General features: G+C 39.2%; 1 protein-coding gene across 3 annotated transcripts in view; it reads left to right on the top strand.

Annotated features, from left to right (window-relative positions):
• Positions 1-13010, top strand: part of LRCH2 (leucine rich repeats and calponin homology domain containing 2) — a 98387-nt gene that overhangs the window by 80867 nt on the left and 4510 nt on the right. For all 3 annotated transcript variants that reach the window (XM_027054874.2, XM_027054873.2, XM_027054872.2), the window contains 3 exons: positions 36-148; positions 333-470; positions 617-694. In XM_027054874.2, the coding sequence (XP_026910675.1) occupies positions 36-148; positions 333-470; positions 617-694 (329 nt within the window). The remainder of the gene's footprint in view (positions 1-35; positions 149-332; positions 471-616; positions 695-13010) is intronic.

Below are 13010 nucleotides of genomic sequence, written 5' to 3'. Positions count from 1 at the left end.
CCTTGTGATAAGCTAGGAAATGTCTGTTTTTATAGCTTTTAGCCGCTCATCTCGTCAGGAATATGGGGCAGCAGATCCAGGATTTACAATGAGAAGAAAGATGGAACATCTCCGGGAAGAACGAGAGCAAATACGACAACTTCGCAACGTAAGCGAGATTGACCTTACAGATTTGCTTTGCAGAAATGAGCTTAACTTGGAAAATTAGCAAGCTAGATGCATTTTATTTGCAAAGCTTTTTAAAATTTTGGATTATATAATGGTTACTGATACAAATATATAGCATTTATATTTAGATAGAATATCTGTGATTTACACCCATTTCTTTATAGAATCTCGAATCCAGGTTAAAAGTCATCTTGCCTGATGACATTGGAGCTGCACTGATGGATGGGGTTGTTCTTTGCCATTTAGCCAATCATATAAGGCCACGCTCTGTAGCTAGTATTCACGTGCCATCACCAGCAGTGGTAAGTTTCTTCAGTAATTCTCTAAAGGAAGATAGAGCTTCTCAAAACTGTCTTTCAATAATACACGTCAGTAAATGTAATTTTTAGTTTTGATTAATTTTTGTATAAATGTGCCTGAAAAATACCTTTTTCCCCTTACTTCACAGCCTAAACTGAGCATGGCAAAATGTCGAAGAAATGTAGAAAATTTTCTTGATGCATGTAAAAAGTTGGGTGTCTCACAGGTAACTGTTCTTTTTCTAACAAAATGATCATTTAAATATTAACTTATTATGTGCATACCAGGGTTCTTCTTCACAATAGGAACAAATAATGCTTTCTGGACATGAAAATGAATATGCTCTCTTGGTACCTTTTACTGACTTCCAGCTTTAACTGTAGCAGCTGTCTAATGAATGTTTTAAAGCTGCTTTTAAAGTCATTTATAAAATAGCTACATGTATGGAAAAATGCAGTAATCATACATATCATTGAGAAGACATAACTTAGTGGCTATATCAAAAGTTGATTGTGATGCAGTTGCTGCTTTCATTTCTCCTGCTGAAACACATTTGGACTGCTTTGTAAATCCATGGGTAGACTCTCATCAGAAGATTTGCATTCAGGGTGAACAGCGTTTTAAACTTTAGAATGTCGAATTCTACATATTGGTAACATATTATGACAATTTCTCATGGGACAAACTTTGTCTGAAATTTGTAGAATTTGGCTTATGTTTCAGGTGATAATTGCAGTACTATAAAATTAGCAGTTAAAGTAGTATTGTAAATGTATAATGAAAACAAATAATTAAAATACTACTGTTTTAGAAAACATCATAGGCCCAACATCAAGATGATCAGGTGTTGAAAGGACATGGTGTTGTTAGCAGATCACAATATAGTTGTGATACTTTTCCCTTTTATTTTCTTTATTTAGTTTTTTAAATATAATTTGTTGTCAGATTTGCTGACATCCTTTTATTTTTAAAAATTCATTTTTATTGAGATATAATTGATCCATAACATTAAGTTTGGTGTGCAGTGTGTTGATTTGATACATTTATATATTGAGTTGTGCTCATTTAGCTCTTTTTACCAGTGTCCTAATAATCTGGTCGACAGATTCCACTTTAATCTCTTTCCTCAAGTGAATAAATATAATTTATAGAGAGAGAATCAGTTGAATTACCCTGTAATTTCGAAACTACATGCTGCTGTTCTCTAATTACATCTTTATGCTTGACATGATGTTTTAAAATTTTAATTCTTAAACATTTTTATGTTAGTTCTTCTGTGTTAGACTCTTAATCTCTTATTGAGAAAACAGAAAAATTAGGAAGTTTTGTTTTCTAGTTAGGATTACATTATATATATTTTTCTGTTTTATCATTTTTAAGAGTTTTTTGGAGGGGCATTCTCGATAAACATTTATCGAATGAATGCACATTTTATAGATGAGTAAACTGAGGCACAGGGAGGTTAGAGAACTTGTCCAAGGTCTCATCTTTAGTGCACAGTGGGGCCAAGCTATGAACCCAGGTAATCTAACTTTAGAACATATCCTCAGGCTTGGATACTCTCTATTTGTGTTCTTTTATATGAAAGAAAAGACATTGCGACATATTCCAGATACCTTCGTGGTACAGTAGGCGAGAAGCGTCAATTAGGAAGGTCTTAACAGAAACTATTCTACTTAGCATAGTCTAATACTCTCTTTCTAGCTTGTTTTAGGAAAGGGTTAGTAACCCACCCATGCTACCACAAGAGGGACTATGGAAGGACCAGTTTTCAACTCCCATTTTCAAAACTTCCCAGCTACTGGTATTGGGGAAAGAGTTTTATCGTTAGCTTCTTGTTTTTCCTTGACTTAGAAATTGTAATATAGAGTCCGCTTCTTCATTTAGTGTTTTTTATTTCATTTTAATGTACTTTTGTATTTTTGTATTTTTTTTAGAGAGAGGGTGCAAGTGAGCTAGGGGCAGAGAGAGGGAGAGAGAATCCCATGAGGGGCAGAGAGAGAGAGAGGGAGAGAGAGAGAAGTGAGGCTCACCCAAAGTTGGGCTCAAGCTCATCCGATGTGAGACTCTAATTCACGAACCATGAGATCATGACCTGAGCCAAAGTCAGATGCCTAACTGACTAAGCCACCCAGGAGCCCCAAGAGATTTTTGTGTTTTAATAGCTTTTTTGAGGTATAATTGACATACAATAAAGTGCATATAGATAAGCTATACAATTAAGTAAGTTTTGACATGCATACACCATGAAATCATCACCATAGTCAAGATAATGAGCATGTTCATGACCCCTAAAACTTTCCGTGTGTCCCTTGGCAATCCTTTTTTCTGTGGGTAACCACTAATCTGCTATCTGTTGTTATAGTTTAGTTTGCATTTTCTGGGGTGCCTGGGTGGCTCAGTCGGTTGAGCGTCCGACTTCAGCTCAGGTCATGATCTCGTGGTTCGTGGGTTCGAGCCCCGCCTCAGGCTCTGTGCTGGCAGCTCAGAGCCTGGAGCCTGGAGCCTGCTTTGGAGTCTGTGTCTCCTTCTCTCTCTCTGTCCCTCCCCTGCTCATGCTTTGTCTCACTCTGTTTCTCAAAAATAAATAAATGTAAAAAAAATAAAAATAAAAAAATAGTTTGCATTTTCTATCTAGAGTTGTATACAAATGGAATGATAGAATATGTATGATTTTTTTTCTGGCTTTTTTCACTCAGTGCAATTGTTTTAAGACTCATCAGTGATGTTGCATATATAAATAGATCATTCCTTTTTATTGCTGAGTAGTATTTCATTGTGAACCACAATTTGTTGGTCTTTTGACTTGTTGGTCATTTGGATTGTTTCCAGTTTTAGCGACCACTGAGACAAATAAGACTGCTATGAACATTTATACACAAGTCTTTGGATATATACATACATTCTTTAATTTGGGGTAGATACCCAGGAGTAACATGAATGAAACATATGGTAGGTGTGTACTTAACCTTACAGGAAAGTAAAAAACTGTTTCCCAAAGTAGTTGTACCATTTTACATTCCTGTCAACAGTATATGAGAGTTCTAGTTCCTCCATATCCTCAACAGCATTTAATATAGTGGTTTTTTTTCTTTATTTTTTGCCATTCTGATAGGTATGTACCAGTTTGTCAATGTGGTTTTAATCTGCACTTCCCTGAAGGCTAATGATGTTGATCATCTTTTCAGGGGTTTATTTGCCATTGGTATGGCTTGTTTTATGGCATATTCTATTCTAATCTTCTATTATTTTAGTCTCTTTTTTCAAAGTTTATTTATTTACTTAGAGAGAACGCATGCATGTGTGCACAGGAGAGGGGCAGAGAGAGAGAGAGAGAGAGAGAGAGAGGGAGAGAGAGAATCCCAAGCAAGCTCTGCACTGTCAGTGACAGAGCCTGACGCGGGACTTCATCCCAGGAACCGTGAGATCAAGACTTGGGCCGAGATCGAGTCAGATACTTACTCAACTGAGCCACCCAGGCACCCCTCTTTTGTCTGTTTTTTAATTGAGCTGTTTTCTTGTCACTGAGTTTCAGATTTCTCTATAAATTATGAACTAAGTTCTTTACCAGATATGTGATAAACAAATATTGTATCACAAGTCTTTGGCTTATCTTTTCATTCTCATTAGAGTATCTTTTTTTAAGTTTATTTATTTATATTCATAGAGAGCACGAAGGGGAAGGGCAGAGAGGGAGGGACAGAGAGAGAAGCTCGAGCAGACGCTGCGCTGTCAGCATAGAGCTCAATACAGGGCTTGAACTCAAGAACCATGAGATCATGACCTGAGCCAAAGTCGAGTCAGACGCTTAGCCAAATGAGCCACCCAGGTGCCCCTCATTATAGTATCTTCCAAACAGCACAAGCTTTATGGTTTTTGAAGTAAAATTTATCATGTTTAAAAATTGTGCTTTTGGATTTGTATGAAACCACAAAAGACCCCGAATAGCCAAAGAAATCCTGAAAAAGAAAAGCAAAGCTGGAGGGGGTCACAAATCCAGACTTCAAGCTGTATTACAAACCTGTAGGGACCAAGACAGTATGGTACTGGCACAAAAACAGACACATAGATCAGTGGAACAGAATAAAAAACCCAGAGATGAATCCACAACTATATGGTCAACTCCTCTTTGACAAAGCAGGAAAGAATATCCATGGTATGTCTTTCGATTTCCTTGTGGTGTCTTCAGTTTCCTTCATCAATGTTTTATAGTTTTTGGAATACAGATCTTTTACCTCTTTGATTTGTTTATTCCTGAGTGTCTCATGGTTTTCGGTAGAATCGTAAATGGGATTGATTCCTTGATTTCTCTTTCTGCTGCTTCATTATTTGTGTATAGAAATGCAACAGATTTCTGTATGTTGATTTTGTATCCTGCGACTTCACTGAATTTGTGTATCAACTCCAGCAGTCTTTTGGTAGAGTCTTTTGCGTTTTCTACATAGATATCAAGTAATGTGCAAATAGTGAAAAGTTTGACTTCTTCTTTGCCAATTTGGATGCTTTTTATTTCTTTTTGTTGTCTGATTGCTGAGGCTAGGACTTCCAGTACTATGTTAAATAACAGCAGCGTGAGTGGACAGCCTTGTCTTATTCCTGACTGTAGAGGAAAAGCTCTCCGTTTTTCCCCAACGAGGATGATACTAGCCATGGGTTTTTCATATATGACCTTTATGATGTTGAGGTACGTTCCCTGGATCCCTACTTTCTTGAGGGTTTTATCATGAATGGATGCTGTAGTTTGTCAAATGCTTTTTCTGCGTCTGTTGAGAGGATCATGTTGGTTCTTATCCTTTCCTTTATGAATGTGGTGTTTTACATTGATTGATTTGTGAATATTGACCAACCCTGGCAACCAGGAAGAAATCCTACTTGATTGTGGAGAATGGTTATTTTCATGTGCTGTTGGATTCGCTTTGCTAGTATTTGGTTGAGAATTTTTGCATCCGTGTTCATCAGGGATATTGGGTTGTAGTTCTGTTTCTAATGGGTTTGTCTGGTTTTAGAATCAAGGTAATGCTGTCCTCGTAGAATGAACGTGGCGGATTTCCTTCCATTTCTATTTTTTGGAACAGTTTGAGAAGAATAGCTATTAACTCTTCTTTAAATGTTTGTTAGATTTCTCCTCTGAAGCCATCTGATCCTGGACTTTGTTTGTTGGGAGAGTTTTGATTACTGATTCAATTTCTTTGCTGGTTATTATTAGTCTGTTCAAGTTTTCTATTTCCTCATGTTTCAGTTTCGGTAGTTGATATATTTCTAGGAATTTATTCCAGATTGTATTCCAGAATGTCCACAATTTGTTTACATATAATTTTTTATAATTTTCTCTTATAATTCTTTGTATTTCTGTGGTGTTGGTTGTGATTTCTCCCCACTCATTCATGATTTTATTTATTTGGGTCCTTTCTCTTTTCTTTTTGATAAGTCCAGGTAGGGGTTTATCAGTTTTATTAATTTTTTCAAGGAATCAGCTTCTGGTGTCTTTGATCTGTTCTACTGTAGTTTTTTGTTGTTCTTGTTCTTCCTTCTATATCATTTATTTCTGCTCTGATATTTATTATTTCCTATCTACTTGCTTTAGGCTTCATATGTTGTTCTTTTTCTAGCTCCTTTATGTGTAAGGTTAGGCTGTGTATTTGAGATTTTTCTTGCTTCTTGAGGTAGCCCTGTATTGCTGTATACTTCCCTCTTATGATCACTTTTGCTGCATCCCGAATCTTTTGGACCATCTTGTTCATTTTCATTTGTTTCCATGTGTGTTTTTTATTTCTTCTTTAATTTCCTGCTTGACTTATTCATTCTTTAGAATGATATTCTTTATCCTCCCATGTATTTGTGGTATTTTCAAAATTTTTCTTGTGGTTCACTTTCAGTTTCATAGCGTTGGGATCTGAAAATATGCATGGTATGATCTCAATCTTTTTGTACTTGCTGAGCCCTGATTTGTGAACTCATACATGATCTGTCCTGGAGAATGTCCCATGTGCGCTTGAGAAGAATGTATATTCTGTTGCTTTTGGATAAAATGTTCTGAATGTATCTATTAAGTCCATCTGGTCCAGTGTGTCATTCAAAGGCATTGTTCCTTGTTGATTTTCTGTTCAGATGATCTGTCCATTGACATGAGTGGGGTTTTAAAGTCTACCATTATTGTATTATTGTCAATGAGTTCCTTTATGTTTGTTATTAATTGTTTTATATGTTTGGGGTTTCAAGTTGGGGACATAAATATTTACTTGTTAGATCTTGTTGGATAGACTCCTTTATTATGATATAGTGCCCTTCTTCATCTCTTGTTACAATCTTTAGTTTAAAATCTAGTTTGTCTGATATAAGTATTGCTACTCTGGCTTTTTTGTTTTGATGTCCATTTGCATGGTAAATGTTTTTCCCTCTGCTTACTTTCAGTATGCAGCTGTCTGTAGGTCCAAAATGGGTCTCTTCTAGGCAGCATATAGATGGGTCTTTTTTTTCTTAATGTTTTATTTATTTTTGAGAGATAGAGACAGAGCACGAGTGGGGGAGGGGTAGAGAGGGAGACACAGAATCCGAAGCAAGCTCCAGGCTCTGAGCTGTCATCATGGAGCCCAACACAGGGTTTGAACCCACGAACTGTAAGATCATGACCTGAGCCAAAGTTGGACACTTAACTGACTGAGCCACCCAAGCGCCCCTCGATGGCTCTTGTTTTTTATGCATCCTGACACCCTGTGTCTTTTGAGTGGAGCATTTCGTCCATTTACATTCGGAGTAATGATAGATATGAATTTAGTGCCATCTTATTACTTGTTTTGTCATGGTTTCTGGAGATTTTCTCTGTTCCTTTCTAATCTTTGTTGCTTTTGGTCTTTCTTTCCCACTCAGAGAGTCCCCTTTACTATTTCTTGCAGGGCTACTTTAGTGGTCACAAACTCTTAATTTTTGTTTGTCTAGGAAACTCTTTTATCTTTCCTTCTTTTCTGGTTGATTGCCTTGCTCGATAGAGTATTCTTGGCTGAAGATTTTTCCCATTCAGCACATTGAGTGTATCATTGCACTCCCTTCTAGCCTGCCAAGTTTCTGTAGAGAGATCTGCTGCTAACCTTATTTGTCATCTCTTGTAAGTTAGGGACTTCTTTTGTCTTCTGCTTTTAGGATTTTTTTCCTTACCTCTGTATTTTGCAAATTCATGGTATATTTTGGTGTTGGCCTGTTTCTGTTGATTTTGATGGGAGTTTTCTGTGCCTCCTGGATTTGGAAGTCTATTTCCTTCCCCAGATTAGGGACGCTATAATTTCCTCAAATTTTCTGTCCCCTTTTCTCTCTCTTCTTCTGGGTGTCCTATGATATGAATGTTAACTGCACTTCATTAAGCCACCGAGTTCCCTAAGTCTACATTCATGGTCCAAGATTTTTCTTTCCTTCTTTTGATTGGATTCATTATTTCCACAATTTTATCTTATATGTTGTTCATTTCTCTGCTTCTTCCATCCTTGTGGTCATTACAACCAGTTGGCTTCGAATCTTGGTTATCTCACTTTTCATTTTGGCCTTACCAGTTTTCAGCTCTTTTATCGCTGTGGTAAGTGTCTCCCTGATGTCTTCTATGCTTTTCCCAAGCCCAGCTAGTATCCTTATGATTGTTGTCTTAAATTCTGGATCAGGCGTATTACATCTGTTTTGATTAGATCCCTGGCCATGACTTTTTCTTATTCTTTCTTTTGGGATGAATTCCTTTGTCTTGGCACTTTGTCTAGGTTTCTGTCTTCTTCTGTGTGTTAGGAAAGCCTGTTATGTTCCCTGCTTCTGAGGTTAATGGCTCTATGAATAAGAAATCATAGAACAGCCAGGGCCTGACGCTTCAGGAAGTGTCTCTGGTGTATGCTACATGTGCTCTGCTGCCGCTTATGCCGTTATGACTGTTGTATCCCATCCGTTAGTCTTCTGTAGAGTTGCTCCTTGCCTGCAGTGGGGAGTGTTTGGACCTTGGCCGGAGCGTGTTCTATCTACATGTGCTTTGGCCTGCTTGTTAACAGACCTGATGCTTTTTCCACTAGAGCTGAAGCCTTGCAGATCTTTATGGTCAGTAGATGTGGTTTGTGCAGGGTTTTGTGCTGGTCTTCTGGGGGAGGAGCCTGCTGCATCAGTTCTCAGGGATGTTTGCCTGAGAAAAGCAGTACCAGCACAACGAAGGGTGGCGGGGCTTAGTGAAAGTAATTTCAGCAGCGGATGTTGGCACTGTGCTGTTGACTGAAGTTAGTCTATGCTGAGGGTTGGGAGAGGGAAATGGCACCAACCAGCTCCTTTGTCCCCAGAGAGGGGTTTATGCTCACTGCTGTCAGGGAAGCCCTCCCAGAGGAGCTAATAATTTCCCCTCATGTGTCCTAGGTGTTTTTCAGATTGCTGTTTTCACAATATGTCTGGATTGTTTGCCTGCCTGGAGCAGTGCAGTGCACTTTGGACTCTATCCCAGCCAGGCCCCCTGAGTTTAAAACTCTGAACTTTAGGGACCCAGGTATGGCGGGGGGGGGGGGGGGCGGGGGTGGGGAGGACCTGTGCCGGTCTTCCTGGGGAGGCTCTTGCTGCACTGGGATTGATGCAGTTTTGACCCAGAAGGGCAGGGGCCAAGTGCGCTAGAGAACCAGTGCCTAGGTTGGCTGCCCTCAGTGGGTGTCTCTGTGTCTCTGCTCAGGGGGCAGGGGTGGGAAACGGCGTTCACTAGCTCCTTTGTCCCTGGAGAGGAAACTGTGCCACAGACCCCTAATACTTCAGTCTTTGAGCCCCACTGGGTGCGAAAACTCATGAAAATCAGCCTCTCTCCTTTTCCCAGTCAGTAGCTTTGGAGAAGTGTTTTCCTTATGCTACCCCCTGTTGTGCTTCTCTCTCTCTCTCTCTCTCTCTCTCTCTCTCTCTCTCTCTCTCTTCTCCACAACCAGGGCTCCCTCCCCTCTGCAGCACTTTTCTTCCCCAGACCATAGCTCCGTGCCCCCTACCTTCCATGATGTGGCCCCTTCTCGCCCTTTAGTTGCGCAGTTTGTTCTGTCAGTCCTCAAATGGATTTTTTAGGTGTTCAGAATGATTTGATGGTTATCTAGGTATGTTCCAGGGATGAGGGAAGCCTAGGGTCCTCCTAGTACTCTACCATCTTAGCTCCTCCCCTAGAATATTTTTATCCTCCCAGGAAGAAACCTCTTACCCATGAGTAGTCTCCCTGTCCATACTCCCCACCCCCAGCACCCCACACCCCATTCTGTTTCTACGGATTTGCCTCTCCTGGACATTACGTATAAACGAAGTCCTACGATATGGGATCTTTTGCGTCTGCTTTTTTCATCTTGTATAATGTTTCCAGGGTTTATCCGTGTTGTTGTGTAAAGTGGTACTTTATTTATTTTTATGGCTGAATATTTTATTGTATGTCGAGGTTACTGGGTCACTAGGTTCTTGGCCTGGATGCCGCAATGAATTAGAGACCTGAGACCAGAATAGGGAGATAGAGTTTATCAAGTAGATAAGTATAGTATACTTTTAAGAGTGAAAGCAGGCCCCTGCCGGAGTAAGAATGGCAATGGACCTGAGAAGCTCTAGCTACAGCCTTATAAGCCTGCTTTGTTTACATATAAATTTGGCTTTGATTGGCATTTTTGATTGTCGCCTGCTGATTGTGTAACATTTTGGCTTCTGTGCATTGTGCCTACTTATGATGCATTCTGTTATAATTGTATTTATTTATGTGCTGCATGTTCAAGAGTTTTAATGGGCTTTGCTGTGACTTTAAGGTAACCTAAGGTCACAGGGGATAGCACAAGGCAACCTTTTGTGTGCTTGCTCAGTTCTTAGAAGTCCCTTTGTGCCTTTTGAGCCGACTCTGCGGCTAAGCCTTTCCTGCTCTGTTAGCCCTTAGAGGTGGCTCTGAAGGTGTGGCTGTTAACCTTTGGGGGTGCCTCCGAGGGTGTGGCCAGCATCAGTTTATCCCTCCTGGCTGATACCTCCTAACTAACTGACTAACATTTATACCACATTTTGTTTACAGTTCATAAGTTGATGGACGTTTGGGCTGTTTCCACTCATCGTTTATTATGAATAATGCTGCTATGAACACTCATGAACAAATTTTTTTTTGAACACTGGTTTCAGCTTTCTTCATTCTATACGTAGGCCCCAAGGACACAGTTGAGGGTGGGAAAGAGGAGGGAGCAGGCAGAGATTCTCAGAGGAGCCGGGGAACGTCACATCATTTACTGTGCTTGGGAGAGGTTCACAGCTGCTGCTTTCGGTTTCTTGTGGCTGATGCCTGTGTCGCCTCCCCTGCAGCATCCCTGCGCCTGGTCAGCTAGGGACCCAGTCCTGCCATTGCCTCGGGAGGGATTGGGCTCTGGGCTCGATGGGGCAGCCTGGGATGCAAAGGCTGGAGGATCCCATTGCCCCACCCCGCACCCAGAGTTCTTCCAGAGCTGAAATGTGGATCTGACCCATTTGCCACCCCTGACTGTTTCTGGACATCCAACACAATCCCCAGCATCCACAGCTGTGCAGCTGGATTGGGGGCCCTCACCCTCTAGGGGAAGTTGACAGTAAGCTAGCATAGCTCACTGGATGTGAGGCACCCACAGCCATTGTGGTTTTAATTAGCATTTCCCTAGTGGCTAATTATGTGGGACACCTTTTCATGTGCTTATTGACTATTTGTATACATTCTTTGGAGAAGTGTCTTTTCAAATCCTGTGCCCCTTTATTAATTGGATTATTCACCATTTTATTAATGAGTTGTGGGTGTTTTTTTCTATATTCCAGATAAAAGTACTCTGAGATATATACTTTGCAAATGTTAGCTGTTGTTTTTCTTTATAGATGAACTGTATCAGGTTGAGCAAATTCCTTTCTATTCCTAGATTGTTGAGAGTTCTTATCAGGAACGGATGTTGAATTCTGTCAAATGCTTTTTCTACAACTACTGAGATGATAACCTCCTTTTTCTTTCACAGTATTGTGACTTAATGGTGGTTGATTTTCAGATATTAACTCAAACCTAGATTTCTGGGATAAACCCTCTTGATCATCATAGATTTGGTTGTTGTTTTGATATTGTTGAACTCAGTTTGCTAAAATTTTGTTTAGACTTTTTACATCTATGTTCATGGGGATATTGGTCTTTAGTTTTCTTTTCTTTTAATATCTTTTGCCTGGCTTTAGTGTCATGGTAATATTGACCTTAAGAAATAGGTTAGGAAGTATTCCCTGCTCCTCACTTTTTGTGAAAATTTTGTGTAGAATTGATCTTACTTCCTTTTAAAACGTTTGGTCAGATTCTTTAATGAACCCAGCTGGGCCAAAAGTTTTCTTTGTGGAAAGGATTTTAACTACAATTCTAATTTCTTTAATAGATACAAGGCTAGTCTGGTTTTCTGTTTCTTCTTGCATGAGCTTTTGGTATACTGTGTGTCAAGGAATTTGTCTATTTCATGTAGTTTGTCAAACTTACTATTATAAAGTTGTTTATAATGTCCCCTTATTATCAGTTTAGTATTTGTAATATCTCTTCTGATGTTACTACTCTTATTCCTGATGTAGGTAATTTGTGTATTTTCTTTTTTCTGATTAACCTAACTAGAAGCTTATGAATTTTTAAAAATTTTCTCAGTGAACTAACATTTGGTTTCACTGATTTTTTTTTTTTTTTTGTCTATTATTTTCTGGTTTTTATTTTATTGCTTTCCTCTCTCAACTTCATATGTTCTTTCTTTCTTCTTGCCATCGGCTTAATTTGTTTGTTCTTTTTCTAGTTCTAAGGTGGAAGCTGAGGTCATTGATTTGAAACCTTTTGTTCTTTTCTAACATTTCAGTGATTATTTGAATAAACAAAACATTGGGAAGGCAGCAAATGCTATTGTGAAAATGGAGATGAGAAGATAGTTTTTGAGAATGCTTCTGATAAATGGGATTATTACCAGTAGTGTTTGGTGAATGGTTTATGGGAATAAGGAAGAAAGAGAAGACTATTAGGATTCCGAGGTTTATATTGAGAGAAATTGAATAGTGTATTACTGACGTAGGTACAGAATATAAAAGGACAGTTTAACTTAGTGATGATGTAATTCGGTTGTGGACAGATTGATTTTGATCTGCCTGTTAGACATCCATTTGGCTGTATCATGTTCATATTTGTATCTGGAGCTCAATAGAGAGGTCATGGCAGGAAATAAAGATTTGAAAGTCATCAGGGTGGCGGATATAGTTATTACTGTTTGGGAATAGGGGCCTAGTCTTGCCAAGGCCCCCCATGTTTGAAGAAACAGTGGATTTAGAAAAAAATGTAATGTTTCTAGACTTGTAAGATACTGTGCTCACCAAGTGTATAGTTACGGACCAGATGGGTCTTGTCGATGGTCTGTTTGCCGCCCACACTATCCATTACTAGCTTACTTTCCTGAGATGAATGTGTGTCCCAGATGAAGCAGTGGACTGCCCTGTTTCTTCAGAAATAGCTACCAAATTTATTTAGTTAACCCTTGCAATTTTGATAAGGCTTTGAGAATACCAAAGAGAAGATATAGTACAAA

Source organism: Acinonyx jubatus, chromosome X (genome assembly GCF_027475565.1).
Source record: "Acinonyx jubatus isolate Ajub_Pintada_27869175 chromosome X, VMU_Ajub_asm_v1.0, whole genome shotgun sequence".
Lineage (NCBI taxonomy): Eukaryota > Metazoa > Chordata > Mammalia > Carnivora > Felidae > Acinonyx > Acinonyx jubatus.
Note: the sequence above shows the minus strand (reverse complement) of the source record. Positions and strands in the feature narration are given on the sequence as shown.